Below are 18,295 nucleotides of genomic sequence, written 5' to 3' on the forward strand. Positions count from 1 at the left end.
TACTTTGTTGGGAGGTGGTGATCTGAATTTGTAATATCAGGTGTTAATGATATTGTGTGTGTGTGTGTTGCTTCACAAAAAATCGTTTATCTCAGAGTCCTCTGTTAATGTCCCCGATTCCGTTCATGAACTGACGTGCGCTAACGATTTCAGTGGCATGAGTGTGCTTTTCCTCCCGTAGGAGCACGACCCAGCCAAAGCGAAATACATTTTAGAAACTCACTTGCAACAAATCAAGCCAGGGTTTTAAAACGCCTTGCATTGAAATCCGCCGGACTACGGTTTGTGTCTTTTATTTCTTTCGATATCAGTTTCTTGTGATTTGAGAAGTGTTGTGGCTTAAAATAAACAAGGTTTACCCTCCCACCAGCTCTTTAAAAGAAAGAAAAAAAGATAAGAAAAGATGAAAGCGTTCTTGTAAACGTTCCCACTTAATGGCTTTACCTTCTGTGGGATTGTGAGGATACCTCACAATATGGTGACTGGGGGCGGCCGCCGAGACCGCATAATACCGGTCTTGAAAGACCTACATTGGCTCCCAGTACGTTTCCCAGCACAATTCAAAGTGTTGGTGCTGATCTTCAAAGCCCTAAACGGCCTCAGCCCAGTATACCTGAAGGAGCGTCTCCACCCCCATGTTCTGCCCCGACGCTGAGGTCCAGCTCCGAGGGCCTTCTGGCGGTTCCCTCATTGCGAGAAGCAAAGCTACAGGGAACCAGGCAGAGGGCCTTCTCGGTAGTGGCGCCCACCCTGTGGAACACCCTCCCATCAGATGTCAAAGCGATAAACAACTACCTGACATTCAGAAGACATCTTAAGGCAGCCCTGTTCAGGGAAGTTTTTAATCTGTGATATTTTAGTGTATTTTTGGTTTCTTTGGAAGCCGCCCAGAGTGGCTGGGGAAACCCAGCCAGATGGGCGGGGTACAAATAATAATATATTATTATTATTATTATTATTATTATTATTATTATTATTATTATTATTATTATTATACCTATCCCCCTTTCAGACAAACGGCAGGCACGATTTTGAAAAGGTGGGGGTGAGAAAAGAAGAGCATCTTCAGATAATTTCTGATTATATCTGACCGAAGCCAGCTCCTTCTCCTCGCCACGCCAGTTTTCTGCGTCTCGCCCCCGTCAGAATGGAGATCACCTCTCTCCTGTTTGCTTCTATGGCTTCGACGCCAACACCAGCGACGGGCGTCTAATAAGAGCCGAGCAGGTCGCTAAGCGGGCGGGTCACTATTCATTCCAGTTAGAACTTTCTCACTGCAGTCGCTGTGACTGAGTCGCCTCTATTCCGAATATTCCGATGTGGCCGATTCGCAGACAGGAGACATCTGGACCCCCGAAGGCAGCGCTGATGTACATTTAAAATCCAATTTGCGCTAGCGCGGCATTTCTTTTAAATTAGATATGGGCGGAGGGGGAGGGGACACACCGGTGCGCACGATCGCTAACCTGCAGCCAACCAACCAATTCTAATCGCAGGAAGGAGTTCCACAACTGTAAAAATCTCAGCCACAGGGGGGGGGGGGGGACGCACGGGGAAACCAGGCCTCTAATGCCCTAAAGGGAGCCTAGGATCGCATTGCGCACTTTTGCCAGGGAATGGAGTCGTGTAACAAGTCGTGTAGGAACTTTCGTTTAGACTCCGAGTGGGAGAAAATGGACCTTTTCCAAAGCGCGTTCCTTTTTCTTCTGTAGCTACTTTGCGGGGTGTGTGTGGGGGGGGTGTCCTAAGTATTACACCTAGTGAGGCTGCTATTCAATGCACACTGAGCTAGCCTCAATAAAGCCAGTGGGATTTACTTGGGCACGTATCGGATCGCACTATTGTGGGGGTAAATCCCCACCACCACCACCAAGCAGCCAGTGTGGCTCTTTCTGGGGTGGAGTGAGGAAGGTTCCTGGGAAATCCAACAAGTAAGCCCAGTTGAACTTGACTTGACACGTGAATTAAACACGTTTTAAGTGGAGCTGGATGGCGCTGATACAGGAGCCGGCAAACTTCAGGCTTGTGGAATCGACTTTGTTTTCCGATAACCAGACCTCGGTGCGAGAGGCAGACGCTTAAAACACTCCGAGACCAGGGGTTCGTTTGAGTAACAGAACTGAACTGAGCTCACAGTCGCTCCATACACGCAGTCGCCCATGTGGAGGCTCGACAAATCCCAGTAGTGTAAGTTGAGGAAGCGGAGAAGTTTTTTGTGATCATTGTTAAACAATTGGGAGGGGAAAACCCCAAACTGGTTTACTTCAAATTGCCCAGAAATCAAGTAACACATTCTGATTTTTTTGTTATAGTGAGTGGAGAGGAGCCTCAGGCCTGCTGTTGGACGTTGATCACTGGCTGGCATGTTTCATGCGCTTTCATAATGCACAGGAAGACGCTTCTTCACACTAGCCAAAGAAAGGGTCCGTTTTCCTAAATTATCAGCTTTCCCATCCAGGCTTCCCTGCAGCTTAAGCTGTCCTTTCCAGCTGCCTGCTTGAGCTTTTCAGTCACAGTTATGAAAACCCTGTCTTCAGTGACTATCCGCTGAAGACCTAACAATCTGAAGACCTAACTGTTGCAACAGTTTCTAGCAGCTGAAGATACAGGGCTTTGTTGCTACCCAATAAAGTGGGGTTCCAATAGCTCCATTGGGGAGGATCAGAAATTTAAAGGGGGTGCAGAGATCCTCTCATAAGGATAGCAACTTTTCCAGACATGTGGGAAGGACAGGCAATGGCAAAGTGATCAGCTGTAAATTGTTAAATGGGAGTTAAGTCCCACTGTGTTCCGCTGGATTTACCTCCATGTTAGCATGGAGGAACCGGGTGGCGCTGTGCTCTAAACTGCTGAGCCTCTTGGGCTTGCCGATCAAAAGGTCGGCGGTTCGAATCCCCGCGATGGGGTGAGCTCCTGTTGCCAGCTCCTGCCAACCTAGTAGTTTGAAAGCATGCCAGTGCAAGTAGATAAATAAGTACCGCTCTGGCAGGAAGGTAAACGGCATTTCCGTGCGCTGCTCTGGCTTTGCCAGAAGCAGCTTAGTCATGCTGGCCACATGACCCGGAAAAACTGTCTGTGGAGTGGACAAACGCCGGCTCCCTCGGCCAGTAAAGCGAGATGAGCGCCGCAACCCCAGAGTCATTCATGACTGGACTTAACTGTCAGGGGTCCCTTTACCTTTACCTTTAAGCATGTGTAGGACTGTAGCCTGAGGCACTTGGTGTATTATATGCAGCAAGTTGTTGTGATATGTACTTGCTCTCCTAGGTCTTTGATTCTAGTGAGTCCATCTAGTTGTAAATAGGAACCAGATCTGTTGCATTCGGCAAAGACATGATGCTGGTTATTTATGCCCCTTAGATCAGGGATGGCTAACTTGTGGCCTGATGGATGCTGTTTGGCCTGCAACTCCCAGCAGCCCCTGCCAGCAATGGTCAGAGATGATGGGTGTTTGAGTGCTGTCCTCTCCAACATGGACAAGGTCACAGTTTAACCATCTCCCGGCTTACTGCCCTATTTCAAGGTGTCTCCCAATATCAAAACCAGCATAAGGAGATATAGTGGGAAGAAACCTGCTGCTGTAAAGGGCAGCAAATTTTTATCCCACCTATGCTATGTCAGGGGTCCCTTTACCTTTACCTTTTATGCTGTGTGCAACACCCTGGTATGTATGTATGGAAAAAACAGGAGGTTATGTTGCAATATTTTATTTTTATTTTGAAAACCTTGTGTGCTGCTTAATCATAAAATTCTAAGCAGTGCACACAATAAAATTATTGATAAAGCAGAGCTAAAAAATACAAAACTGTTCAAAAAAATGTTTACATAAGATAAACATCAATAAAAGACAAAAAAAATCTATGTTTAAAACAAACATAGATGGCTAAATTGTTATACATCTGGGTAGCCTTGCTATTATTTTTTTGATTTTATATATTATGATCTTTTCTGTGAACCACCCTGAGACCTCCGGGTATAGGGCGGTATATAAATTCAATAAATAAATTAAAGAAAGAAAGAAGGCTTTGGCAGGCATCTAAAACAATATAGCAAGGTTGCCTCCCTAATGTCAATAGGCAGGAAGTTCCAAAGCAGAATTGCTGCAGCACTAACAGACGAATATTCATTAGTCTCCTTTACCACAGTGACCTCAAGAAAAATAGATGTATCCATTTCTTCCTCTTCATCAAATATAGCACATGTAAGGGTCAACACTTTTTATATGTAGAAGTAGCTAGTCAGTGGTATGTTGTTGCAAACTATTTTGCAGTCAGCTTTTAGATATATATGAACAAACCACATGTCCGTGATTCTTGAAATGTGTGTGCTAAACACAGGCTCAAACGGAAGCCCAAGATTAATTGCCTGATGTCTGTACAAAAGCCAACACTCAAAAGCTCAGTAACTGCTCGGGTTGGCTTCAAAATGAAGGAGGTTTTGAAAAGTGACGAAGATTGGTATCTTAGCAGACCAACACTCTTTCAATATTGCTTTATACTTATAGTCCACTAGGGGATGCTCCCTCTCTCTTTCTAAAACGATCCAGTAGCTAGCAGGTGAAATCTTCCTTTATTTTAAACTAATGTCTTCTTTTTGTCTTTTTTGGCCTGTTACAATTGAGCTTCCAGTAGGCTATAATATGTTCTGATGGTAATATCTGGTATAAAGGATGCAGAGTCTTTTGAACTACAACCATGTGGGCCAATGCAGTATTCTCCAGTGAGCTCAATGGCAGCCCTGCTGGACCAGAGGCCTATCTAAATCAGCATCCTTTTTTTCTACTGAGGCCAATCAGGTGCTTCTAGGAAACTTACAAACAGAACATGAGGAGTGTCACCCTCTCCTGCTGTTGTTCACAATACTGTTAATCAGAGGCATGCTTACCTGATCCTGGTGGTAGCATATGACCATCGTGACTAGTAGTCGTATCCTCCATGAAGGATCTATGACTAAATGCAACAAACTTAACAAATAAACCAGAGAGTGTAGTTTTATTTATCTTATTTCATATCCAACTATTTTTCCAAGGAGTTCAGGGCAGCACATATACAGTTTGCCTTTTCTCTCTCTCATACAAACAACAAGCCTGTATGGTAAGAGAGGTGGGTTGGGGGGGTGTAGTAATCTGCCTAAGGCTACCTAAGAAGCTTCATGGTTGTAAAGAGAGAAGATATGAACCTCAGCTTCCTCAGGTTAAGGCAGACATTCCGTCCACTACATGACACTGATTTTCAGTGTGCTTAGAATGGAGAAGTTTAATCATAGACCATTCAAGGCTCACGATTTTGATGTTATTTCTCATCTATGTATGGAAACTTAGTAAAACAGAATGAATACGGGAGCTGCCTGAGATATATTGAGGGCCTGTGAGGAATGGTTTCTCCGTAGTTAATAGCATCTGGATAATTTAAGATGCAAGGGACAAATTTAGGTCGTAGGATAAGGAAAGCCATCAGAAATAAACTCTCAGCCTATACTTGGAAGAAAGTACAGTACCACTTAGTTCAATAGGACCTGCTCCGAAACAAATAATTTGTGCCTGCCCATCTGACTGGGTTGCCCCAGCCACTTGTATATCATGAGCTAACAGGAGTTAAACTTATTACAAGTTATTAAGTTTTGGCCTACAATGTTGGAACAACCCAGCTAAGAATTGTTTGGATCAGTCTTTCTCACCATGCTAGATTAAGAGTTCCTTGCTCCATATAGTATGGCTTATGACTCCACAATTAAGGAAGGGATAGCATGGTTGTTGACACTGCATTTTCTACTTCAGGATAATCTTCATGTCATTACAAGCCTGGAAGGCCAGTTTTCATGCAGTCACATCTTTACTAACTTAGATGCACACTACTTAGCCACAGCAAATCGCCGTTTTCCATGTTGCTCCCTTCCACAAAACATGCTGCTTTAAAAAACTGAGGCTATGCATTGGAATTGTGGAATGGAAATTATATTAAAACTTGGATTTGTGAATAATTGTTGAACTTCAGAAAGGATTATTAGCATATGCAAAATATTTATTCAACTGATGTTAAGTATTATAGTTTGATTGAGGTGAACAAAACTATGCCCCTGCTTCATTTGGTTGGTGTTAAAATAAAAGTTACTATTTGAGGAATAAAATTAACTTAATTTCTACAGAGCTTAAAGTGGGAGTTATGTATTCATCCAATTCTAAAGCATTATGTTAAATATGCTGAGTGTAGTCACAGTATATTATCATCATTTTCTGTTAACGTAATGTCATAAAGCTAAGTTTAACCTAATTCTGATTCTGTACTGCCACTACCTATTTGTACCCCAGTGCTGAAACATGAGACGTCCCAGTGTGGTCTGCTATTGACTCCCTCCCTGCACTCATACATAACTGTATATTCCAGCTGCTCTGGAAAGCAAAGGTAGTATATCTGCAGCCATTCACATGCACTCACTAAAATGTTTGACACCCTCAAACTTACTATTGGCAGGACTGGTCCAGCAAAGAGATAAGATTTCTTTTTTTTTGTCCTCATAAACAAGAAGGCAAAACATTGCAATTCCTTTTGAACAATTATTTAATACTTTTTGTTTTTATTTTGATTATGTATTTGGTGTTTTTATACTGTGATTTTATCCTGTGAACCACCCTGAGATCTACAGGTATAGGGCAGTATACAAATTTTTAATAATAATAATAATAATAATAATAATAATAATAATACCAATTGTGTTAGAGACAAGGGAGCAATGCCAATACTTAAATCTTACAAAGGAGTTTTGATTATGATATTTTATCTTGGGCACAATCTGGACACCATTAAGCACTTATTAAAGTGAAATGGATCTCTATGCTGAGACATATTACATACGATGACAGAATCACTACTAGTGGTAATTTGTCAGGGGTGGAGGAAAGTATTTGCCTCTCTCTCCCATTAAAGCAGTGTCCTAGTTCTGGATCTTCACCCATGAGAATGACAGAACTGCACATACGGGAATTAGGGTCTCTAAACCTGCTCCCTGAACACCCCCCTTTGTTATGGAAAATAAGCATGGTTAAGCACTGTGACTGCAGAGGGTGTGCTCAATTCATTTATTAAAAGACTTTATTCATGTATATGGCTTCTTCCCAACAGCAGCATAACATGTGGCTGATCGTGAAAAATCACAAAAGATGGATATACTTCATTTTTAAATTTTCAATATTTATTATCAATGCTATTGCAGGTATATCAAATATGTAGTAAAATATTTCGTAGTAAAATACCACCTTAAAAATGTAAGTACAATGCACCAAGGTAAACAATTTTATTATGCTTACATTAAGCTATGTAGCAATATAAAAAAAAAAATTTAAGCATAAAAATGGGTGTACACTAAAACAGAAGTCTCTGTAAGGTTAATAAACTTCTATCAAGGCAACCATTGGAATATTAAAATCTAATTTATCTTGTTCTTTTAAAGGAATGCATTATAAAATACCCTTACTACATAGTAGAAAAATACAAGGTTATCATTTATGCACTTATTCAAGCTAACCTAATGCCTGACTATACTATATACATGATTGTCTAGAGCTCAATATTGTGGGTAAGAGTTAGTATAGCTTTTATATGGAGGTAAGGAGTTTCTGCACTCATAGAAAGGACTGCAGTCCATGGTGGAATAACTGCTTATTCAAACATAGTATCATGAACAAACTAATCAACAATGACTGAATCATGATGGTACAGTTACCCTGTTTGTGGGGACTGTTTTCACAAATCATGTCAACCTATAGACAACTATTCCGGGACAATTTAGAGATGTATGAATATCATAACACTGCTCAGCAGTGGCATACTTCATATCCCAGCCAATCTAATGCCATTTGTGCTCCTGCCTTTGATCTCTTTCCCGCAAGCCCTTCCACCGAGGCTGAGAGAGGGAGCAACACTGGCCTTGGTATTTTGGCCTTATCCCATTCTTGGGCTGAAGGTACTCCTCTCGCAGAAGCTGTAGCTCATTTGCAGCTCTTGTACATTTCTGAAATGGTGCATGGAGACTGCAGTGTGCTTCTGAATCGGTCCCAATCTTTAGTTCTTTTTGCAGACGGTCTATAAGATAGTTCTCAAGGTCACCTCTGCTATCTTGGGCATTCCTAAGCCTACGAGCATTGGTAATTAGATCTCCCATCAACTTGATCTTCTGTATCTTGGGTGCTAGAAATTGCTTCTTAATTGTGCTTGCAGTGTGAGGGTCTGAGTTCTTGATACTCAGAGCATAAAGCTCTTCAAAATGGCCTGCCATCATCTTCCATTGTACTAGGGCTACTTCCAGAGCTGCCGCCACACCGCTTATTAACACACTGGGTGGTTTCTGGAATCACAAAGAGCAGAACAAAGATGACAAATAGTAGAAGTTACAATTGTTTCCACCACATTTTCAACTGCTTGTGGTGTAATGCTCTTACCTCTGTCTTCTGAGCAACATCTTTGAGATTTGTGGGATACATATATAGAAAATTAATATAGGCACACAAGGCAGCTCACCAAGCTTATTACAGCTTTTATATGATGATATGTTAACCAAGTGTTTGTATAATTGGTGTGGATAATATTGATCTCTAAAATATGTTCATTGCCAATAAAGTAATGAAAGACTAGAATGGGTTGTAGCAACATAAAATTGCACGAGTGTAACATTGATCCATGCAGATCTCCAATAAAAAGAAGAGAAGCCGTGTACTCTACCCTCTGATCCCTGGAGGAAGGATGGGATCTAAAAGCATGGAATGGTGCTGTTCATGTGGGTGCTGCTTGCTTGCATAGGGAAGGATGTCCACAAGAGATAAGATTAAACAAATATCAAATGGAATTGGCTAGATTTTCAAAGGATATGGATTGTACTGGGTCTCCCAGATTAGTTGCCTTGGAGCAGAAAAGCAAAATAGTTTTCATACATATTTGCTTCAAATTGCAAGAGATGGCAGGGTGGAAGCACTTCTATTCCTGTTAACATATGGCCATATGTCATTCATTCTGGAAGTGGGGAAGGAACTCAAATCATGGTTACAGTGGTGTTAAAAAAACCCTCTTTAATAAGTGCAATAAGACTGATGTCTAAAAAGAAAATTTGTATTTGTATGGGGGGGGGGGGAAGCTAAGCTCCAAATCTGACCCTATCATTTCACTGTGAGAGGCATGAAACCCGCTAGGTGTCATGCAGAAACATGACAGGGAAAAAACCACATGTCTTCTCGCTTTATGCTTCTAGGCTAACATGAAAAAAGGTGTAGCTAAATGCAGATGTAGCTCATACCATAAGGGATATGTGTGCAAGTTCTTTTTTGATCTGTTACATGAGACATATACCTTATGAAGTTAAACCTCTGGCATGAGGACAAACTTTGCCACATACCTGGATAACTCTGGTACAGTAGAGGCCTCCCCTGTCATGCTGGTATTTTATGAGAGCGTCTGCTGCTTCCCTCTCCTCTTTAGCCCGGTCCAAGAAGAATTTAGAAACATTTGGTAAAGCCATATCAGAATGATCAAAGATTTCACCCTATATTTTTCAAATAGACAACAAAGTAAAACACTCACTGCAGTTCATATACAAAGTACAATAATATTGCATAATGTTTACAGTACTTAGGTTTAAACTTCAAAAGGAGTAGAAGAAAAAAACATTTCTGGAAAACCTATATATTTTAGAAGTAAAACACAAACTTTTGCTTTTGCCATAGATAGAAACAATATTTCAAATTAGATACCCTGGGGTATGTGTATGTTAAGTTAAAAAAATATTTGTACATCAGACAAAAGACCATATAACCTGTTTTAGTTGTAGTCATGGGCAATTAGTTTTCCAGAAAGTTTACTAATATTCCAAATTAGGGGTGGGAGACTATAGCGCCCCCCATGTCATTGGGCAACAATTCCCAATATCCCTGACCACTGCCCATTCTGGCTGGGGATAAAGGGAGTTGGAGCCCAATGACACAGGGTGAGCCATGTACTCCTCACTCATGCCTTAATGTGACTGGGATCTGATTTAGCACAATTAAATTCAAAAAAGGTAAACACTGTTAATTTTACAGAATGCAGAAATATCTGATATGTTTTTCAAAAAACTGAAAGTAGTTGAATTGGGGGGCGGGGATTGATACAGATGCATATTTTCATTCAAAGATGCATCTAGTCAGTGTATGAGGACTCAAGTACACATGATGATGTGAATAAGGATGCTTATCCAAACGCAACATGCACACAAGACTGCTTATGCATGCAGATCTCTGGCTGAATCAGGATGCTGTATATTTCTACAGTAGATATTTGTAAGGATAAGGAATGTTAGAGGCTGTACCATTTGTCACTTCTTTTGTTGCAGAAAGTTAGAAGCTGTTGCCTCTGGAGTAGTAAGTAGCTGGAGAGTGGAAAGTATGCAGGGGGATATACAGGAAACATGATTGCCATTCTTCTCCCATAGTTACATCCTGTGTCATGTTACCGCTTTCTTACACACCCCATCCTTCAGATCTGGCCCCTGGTGTTATTGCTGTTCTTCCCACATGAGCTTGATTTTTCCACATGGTTTCTGAATTCTTACATTATTGAAAAGTGTGTGGAATGGAATCATGGGAAAATCGAAACAATGTCACTTCCATAATGTAAGAATCAGGTCTTGGATCACTGCTACTCTTTATGTTCAGTTTACTTCAGTTTACTGCCTACCAAGTTTACTCTCCTTCAAACTTCAAAGGAACATAGGAAGAGCCCCGGCAAATAAACCAATGTCCCATCCAGTCAACGATCCTGTTCTCACAGTGGCCAATCAGATAGATATATGAGATAAGAAAACACTCCCTAAGGTCTTCACCACATTAAAACATGAAGAAAATCATTAACAATATGAAAGAAACAGACTCATACTAAGTTCCAGCAATTGCCCAAGTACATTCTGTGCCTGCAGAGAAGATGGGACTTTATGGCTATTATTCACCCATTTCCTCATTGTTTTTGCTGGAAAAATATGTTCTCATATTCTGAGAATATTGCCATCTTGAATTGTGATCCTTATATCTAATCAGGGCAGTGTTGTCAGCAGCTTCCCCTTTTCTCCTTTTAGAAGGAATGCAGTGACAGCTGAAGGATGCTGTCACAGCTTCCCACCACTAAGTTCTGAGTCAGTTTTTCTTCCCTTGCTTCATCACTTTCCCCATCCCTGCTCTTCATTCCTTGATTCTCTTACTCTACCGTATAATCAGTGTAGCTTCATTACCGTCAGTTGCCTACCAGACTCATTTAACACTCATATTTTTCGCAAGTAAAAAGGGCCTGACTTCTGCCCCCATACTTACAGGCACTGAGTCTCTTAAAGACTGATTCACTACTGTTCACATATCCAAAAGTGAGTCAGTCGGCATGTAAATTTCCTTCCTTGGTTCCAGACCTCCTAAGATGCAGGACTTGTCCAAAATTAAGACTTCATATAAAAAGAAATCACGACAGATAGCAACAGACAGAAGTGAGTTATACAAAGGGGAAAGATTGCACAGCTGAACAGGAGCTTTGCATCAGTTTATGAGTGTCCGCTTGCAGTAAATGCTGAACCATTATTTTCCATGCATATTATTATTTATATGCCATGAACAACCTTAAAAGAAATATTAGACATTGTAAATACAGTGAATATAGCAATATAGTAATTTCATACAGCAGCAAAATGTACCATAATATATAAGATGTGTGGTACTGTCTGACTTGCTCATTCATGGCAGTATCAAAATTGCTAGGGTATATCCACATGATCTAGCTAAGTATTTGCTCACAAAAAAGTACTTCTGGCATCAAAATGGGGCATACATGCACATCTCTCCCTCAAAACAGTGGACTTGGCATACCCCCCAAAAATACTTACAATACTGCCTTATGAAATAGAAACCTGAAATTTGGGGGAGATACATTAATAATTTAGTTTGGTGTTACAATGAATAATTCTGCATACATCCATTCAGTTGTGTACAATCCATGTGTATACAGCCAGTTGTCACCCGGTGGACAAAACGATGTCATTTCTTTCCCATAGCCTTCCAACACATGAGCATTTTAACATGACCTTACAAGTGGTTGGCTCTGCATGTGAAGGAGCATTTGTGAAGGAGAGGGCATTTGAAAAGCAGTGGGAGCCTGGCTCCATAGCACAATGGGGGCATGGCAGAGTGACAAGAAGGAAGAGAATGGGCCTCCATCCTAAGGTTGAGGACAGGGCCATATGTAGCAAAGGAGCTCCCTGGGATGCAAACCAGAATCTGTTTTCACAACAGCAGTTCCAGAAGATGTACATAATAATGTTTTAAAGTGTGCCTTTGCCATGAACTAGCCATCACACACCATGAGGTTACTAGAAGAGTTCCCATGTGTGCACCTCTTCTACCCCTCTTTTTAACATGGGTACCTTATACCAGCATATCCATTGCTTGATGGCTGTGGCTTGGGAAGAAGAAATCAAGCAACGGCTATCTCAGTGTTCCCCCCCCCTAGAGAAATAGGTGCCAGTAGTCATGGATGTATGGAAGTGAGAGCTGGACCATCAAGAAGGCTGATCGCCGAAGAATTGACGCTTTTGAATTATGGTGCTGGAGGATACTCTTGAGAGTCCCATGGACTGCAAGAAGATCAAACGCATCCATTCTTAAGGAAATCAGCCCTGAGTGCTCACTGGAAGGACAGATTGTGAAGCTGAGACTCCAGTACTTTGGCCACCTCATGAGAAGAGAAGACTCCCTGGAAAAGATCCTGATGTTGGGAAAGATGGAGGGCACAAGGAGAAGGGGACGACAGAGGACGAAATGGTTGGATATTGTCTTCGAAGCTACAAACATGAGTCTGACCAAACTGCGGGAGGCAGTGGAAGACAGAAGTGCCTGGCGTGCTCTGGTCCATGAGGTCACTAAGAGTCGGAAACGACTAAACAACAACAGTCACCATGAAGTTGTTGCAGTAAGTGTTACACTTTTTAACAACACAAAAAAGAAGTGCCAGTACTGTGCTCCCGGGGGGGGGGGGAGCACTGGCTATTGTGGACGTGCAAGTCCGGCCTAAATGCAGAGCAGAAACGAGGAAAGAAAGAACCCCAACTGAAGAGGCCCGAGGTGAGGAGGTGAGGCAGGATGGAGCAAGGCAAACCCAGAGCGAGCCCTCGTTGTGGCCCCGAAAAGAAGCATCTCGAACGCAGAGGAAAGAGACGCCGGCGGAGCGCCGAAGGAGCCGCAGCGCCTCGCCCCAGGCCGGCCTTGGCATGCCAAGCGGGTCGCTGCGCGGTGGCCTTACCAGCATCTGCAAGACGTAGGCGACCTCGAGCAGGGCGCCGGTGACTCCGCACAGGCCTTCCTCCACCACGGCCGGGAAGTTTTGCTTCACGAGTTTGCCCAGAGCTCTGCCATGCCGGTGGATGGCGCACAAGGGCAGGCCGCTCTTGAGCCTTTTCGGACTCGGCTCGGCCATGGCCCGCTACTACCCCTGGGCCTCCTCCTCACCGCCGGCCTCACCTTCCGTCCAGCCCAAGGCACGACGGGGAGGCCGCCGCGTCACTGAGGAGCTGCCTGAAGTTGGAACATCAAACAAGAGACGAGTGTGGGGTTTTTTTTAAAAAAAAAGGCAACCAGGAAGCAGCAGCTCGTGAAGGGAAGAAGGTGAAGAGGCGCGCGCGCGCTCCCCCGTCTCCTCGCTGCTATATATACAGAGGCAGGGCGGGACGCGGGCACCTGGCGCGCACCTGGCCGCGGGCGGGCCCGCTCCCACACGCCCTTTCCTGCCAGGACAGAGCTGCCTAACGGTCCGTGACAGAACTCCTCTCAGGCTTGAAGGGGCACGTTGGCCTGCATTCGCTGCCAGACTTCACACGCACACGCCCTTCCTAAGTTATATCTTTGCGTCTTGCACGCTCTGGCGCGTTTTCTAAGACTGAAGTCCCGCGCCCGTTTAACCTGGGAACTAGCCTCGCCGAAAGGCTTCCCTGAATACTTCTATACACTACACAGTATTGCGCAGTCCCGTGCTGGAAAGCAGCGCTCGTGAAGGTCGCTGTCCGAACATACCGCAGAATAGAAAGTGGTGGGGGAAATGTGCGCCCTAAAGTGAATACATATTCCAGGAAATAGAGATCCAATAGCCCTAGCCGATGTCATTTCTGTATTTGGATTACAGAAGTGAGAAATGGGAAAGAGGAGCAACAAACTCCGGATTCAAGCAGTGAATTTTACTACATTCGGTTGAGCATATTTTACTAAAAATCAGTCCCATTCTCTCATTCTATTGAGATGCCAAGCATTATGCTTTATGGGTTCACTTTGTAAACAGATAATCTGAATGCCTGCATGGTCAACAATAGGGATTTTCTTGCCTTGTGTGAAGTGAACTAAATCTTGAGTTTTTAAATATATGGCAGCAAGACCTTTTTCACTAGTTCAGTCCCGCTTTCTTCCTCCTCAGTCACCTGTGAGGTTAAAAGAACCCACCAATGCCTCTCCGGGCACAATCTGTGCAGATGTCCCACCTAAGGTTGCTTCCAGTCAGTGACTTAAAGTAGATGCTTTGCCACTGAGCTACAGTCCATCTTTGACCTTGGAGCACAAACAATTTCAGGCAGTGCTTGAGAGAGTGATCAATCACAAGGATACCTCCGAGCCATATAGAAACTATGTCAGTCACAGTGCTAACTGCTGCTATTTAAACATGCAGTCAGCCTATGCAATCCAAGTCAGTGGCTGCTGGGCTAAACCTTCCTTATCTCTTTAGCTCCCTTCTGCTTTAGTGCTACAGTTACTGATTGAAGAGAGCACCAAGTACACAAGAGCTATCCACTGTGTTCCCTTGGTGAGTCACTTGCAGATCTCTTGTCCTGTTCCAAACTATGGGAGTGCAGAAGGCGTTTTGTTTTGTTCGTTGCTGTTGTTGTTTGTCATTTACAATTTTCCAGCTACCTTTCCCTCTTTCCTTTCCAGCTACCTCTTGTCATATACTGCAAGATTGGCTCATAGAGGATGGCTAAGGTGGATAAACCAGTTTCTTTTATTAAGTAAATAGCCCTGGCAAGATCTGTTAAGTACTGTATATCTTGGTGATGCAAACTTGCAATATATAGTATGTATATAATCATTAAAAACAACAATTAAAATCAATAAAACTTTTACCCTTAGCACCTAAACATGTATAGTCGGCTTATATAATTTGGTTCCCTCCCTTTTCTTCTTGTCTCTTTACCCCCATGCTGAGATAGAGGGTAAAGCTTTTGGCTGCATGCTGAATATTTGCTGAGATTTGGGCAGCTTTTTAAAAGAGCAACACATGGGAGGTATATTATGAAAAAGCTGAGCATCCCTGTTTTGTGGTAACCTATTTACTTTATCATGTGTAATAATCTGCAGTTTTTCAAACAACCATTAAGAGGAAAAAAACTATTAAAGAAAAAGAACCCACAGGAATGTTCAGAATCCAGCGAACCAGAAGTGTGATTAGGTAGCTTTCAAATGTGATAAGTTTCTGTTCACTGAGTTTCTACCAGCTTATGCTTATTGAATTTCTTTTTGTTAAACAAGTACTACTCCCTATCAATTCATAATTACATTTGCATAAATCCCATTACATGCTCTAATTATTAGAGCAAATACCTTAAATTATCACATGAAATTTGAGAACATTCAAATGCACATGGATGGGCAATGGGATGTGTGTGTTTCTGCATCAAGGCCTTACATTTTAAACTAAAGTTATTCATCTTTTGAAGAGTTTCATGCTAACATGTTTGCACAGGGTAGGCAGATGAGGGACCCTGTCTAAGACAATAGCCAAAAATTCACAGGTTAACTGGGGTGGTTGTTTTTTGTATGTATTAAAATAAAAGACCCTTGATAAATACATTTGGAGGGAGTACCATGGTTTCTCACAGAACTTTTAAGGTTGCACACGTACGGTCACAGCCTGGCCAAGCTGTAATCCTCAAAGGGTTGTGCTGGCACAAAACACTTGAACTCCACCAAGCTTCTGCCTGCAGAGCACAGTACACATTGGGATGCTTGAGACTGAATATTTTAAATATCACTCTTAGGAAATGTTTGCACTGGCTCAGATCCCCAAGCTGCCTGCACCCTGGCCTCATGCCTGTGCACAGCCAACCTATGCAGGATCCAAGTGACACACACGAGCGATCCCTGTTGCTTTCATTCTGTCAGAGTCAGGATGAAGCCTGAAGCCCTGAAGACACCAGGTCATTCCCATGTCACACCATTACTGTGATAATCACATTTAGGTATGGAAAAGCTCTCCATTAGAATAACACCAGGAATTTTGCTCTGCCAAATTGTGTGGGCAAAGAAAGCCATGATCGTGGTGTTAATAATATCCACGGAGAGGAGAAATAGTTTCCATCTTTTACTCAAATACCCATGTGAACTTGTTGCCTGTTTTCAAGAAGTTCTTTATCCTGCAAGACGGTTGCTCTGTTCATTTTCTGGATTAGTTACCGCATCTCCACTTGGCAGAAAAGATGTGCAGCTGCTCTCCAAAGCTCAGTTTTATGGTGCAGAGATTTCTTTTTCTTTTTAGTCAAATGCAGTGTGAAAGTCTTATGAATCACCAGATTTGTAACCACTTTAGGATGTTAGGATGTCTTTTCTGTAGTTTTTAAAAAAGTGAATGGGTTGATACTGGGCTAGTTGGGTGTACTACATGTGCTACAACAAGTGACTAAAAGTGACCCAGAACATAGCAATTAAAATTACTGCTGAAAACATTTCCCTCCCTTACTTCTTGCACACAGCCTTTGATTCTCCTTTTCATTATGTCACAGTTTAATAATGAATATGTCAATTATGCCAGCTCCCTAAAAATATCTGTTCCAGTATTCTCTGCTGAAGGGCAGTAGAGAGATCTGCCTGGGCAAATTTCTGCTTCCAGAGTCAATAGGCAGGCTTATGAACAAACTTCCAGAGGGACATAACCTGTTTTCAAGGGAAGAGCAGGCATGAAACTGCTGTTTTGGCTGGAGAGTTGGGACTCTACTACCCAATGAAGAAAGACAGCCTGGTTGAGAATTTCCTCCACCCATTTCATTCTGTATTCAGACTGCACCCCAAAAAATGCATCAGCTTCCACCACAGGAGTGTGCAAGATGGACTACACAGAAGCACTATAGCAGCATTTGAACTATTTTCAGGAGCAACTCTCTGCTGCCCCATGGCTAGAACCTGGCATCTGCATTCATCACCATTAGAGGATTAGGATGCAGGAGAGGTCTGAGCCACAAGGCCAGATACTTACAAGGAAACCACCAGCAGCAGTAGGGACAATGAGTTCTGTCTGCTTCTCACATTCATTTTAAAGGCACTGTTCTGATTCTCACATTCATTTTTCAGGCAAAGTCATCCAACTAGCCCCATCCATTGGTTGTGGCCCTCCAGATATTGCTGAACTACAACACCCATCATTGCTTAGCCATGCACTCTGGGACTGATGGGAGTTATAGTTCAACAACAGCTGAAGGACCAAAGGTTCCCACGCCAGCTTAAAACCTCAGTGTGCGCTACATTTTCAGTCCAATCCTCTTCCCAATATAACTTTGGAAAGCCCATGGGGCTTAGGGAAATTTCCAGATTTCCTTTGTAGGCCAGGAGGTGTCATGCAGCAGGTCCCTACTTCACAGCTATGTTGCCTGTGCTTTCTTGCTATGAGAGAAGAAATCATTTGCTGCCTCCTGCTTCTCATGCAGTTCCTGCTTCCTCCATAGCTGGGACTTGTTCTCTGTTGCTCTGGAGGGTGAAACTAGAACTAATGGGAAAAAACTGTAGGGAAAGCAGATTTTGAGTAAACATTAAGCTCTTAAGGGCAAGAGCTATCTGACAATAGAACGAATTGCCTCAGGAGGTGGATGGGCTCTGCTTTGCTGGTGGTATTTAAGCAGAGGCTAGATGGTCCTCTCTGTGTCAGGGATGCACTAGTTGCATCTTGTATTGCAGATCCCCCAGAATCACCCCCAGATCTATAATTCTTATTAACTAAATATTCATTCAGTTTCTCTGAATGAGAGCCAGTGTGGTGTAGTGGTTAAGAGCGGTAGATTCGTAATCTGAGGAACCGGGTTTGTGTCTCCACTCCTCCACATGCAGCTGCTGGGTGACCTTGGCCTAGTCACACTTCTTTGAAGTCTCTCAGCCCCACTCACCTCACAGAGTGTTTGTTGTGGGGGAGGAGGGGAAAGGAGAATGTTAGGCGCTTTGAGACTCCTTTGGGTAGTGATAAAGCAGGATATCAAATCCAAACTCTCCTCCTCCTCC

At 42.8% G+C, this 18,295-nt stretch overlaps 1 protein-coding gene across 1 annotated transcript; it reads right to left on the bottom strand.

Moving 5' to 3' along the window:
* Positions 1 to 7,166: 7,166 nt before the first annotated feature.
* On the bottom strand, positions 7,167 to 13,691 carry LOC310678483 (ferritin light chain-like). Its single transcript, XM_083442487.1, has 3 exons — positions 13,296 to 13,691; positions 9,382 to 9,528; positions 7,167 to 8,340 (listed from the first exon to the last, which is right to left on the bottom strand). Exons 1-3 carry the CDS (start codon positions 13,467 to 13,469, stop codon positions 7,843 to 7,845), a joined length of 819 nt encoding a protein of 272 aa, XP_083298613.1. The 5' UTR covers positions 13,470 to 13,691; the 3' UTR covers positions 7,167 to 7,842.
* Positions 13,692 to 18,295: the final 4,604 nt, after the last annotated feature.

This window comes from Podarcis tiliguerta (genome assembly GCF_965153285.1).
Source record: "Podarcis tiliguerta genome assembly, chromosome: 1".
Classification (NCBI taxonomy): domain Eukaryota; kingdom Metazoa; phylum Chordata; class Lepidosauria; order Squamata; family Lacertidae; genus Podarcis; species Podarcis tiliguerta.

Bases quoted from the DNA above. Each gene is read 5' to 3' on its own strand.
- LOC310678483 (XM_083442487.1), bottom strand. From the start codon at position 13,469: ATGGCCGAGCCGAGTCCGAAAAGGCTCAAGAGCGGCCTGCCCTTGTGC. The intron at 9,529-13,295 runs GTAAGGCCACCG...TGAAAAATATAG, and splicing joins CCTACGTCTTGCAGATGCTG to GGTGAAATCTTTGATCATTC. The intron at 8,341-9,381 runs GTATGTGGCAAA...TTGTGATTCCAG, and splicing joins ACTGTACCAGAGTTATCCAG to AAACCACCCAGTGTGTTAAT.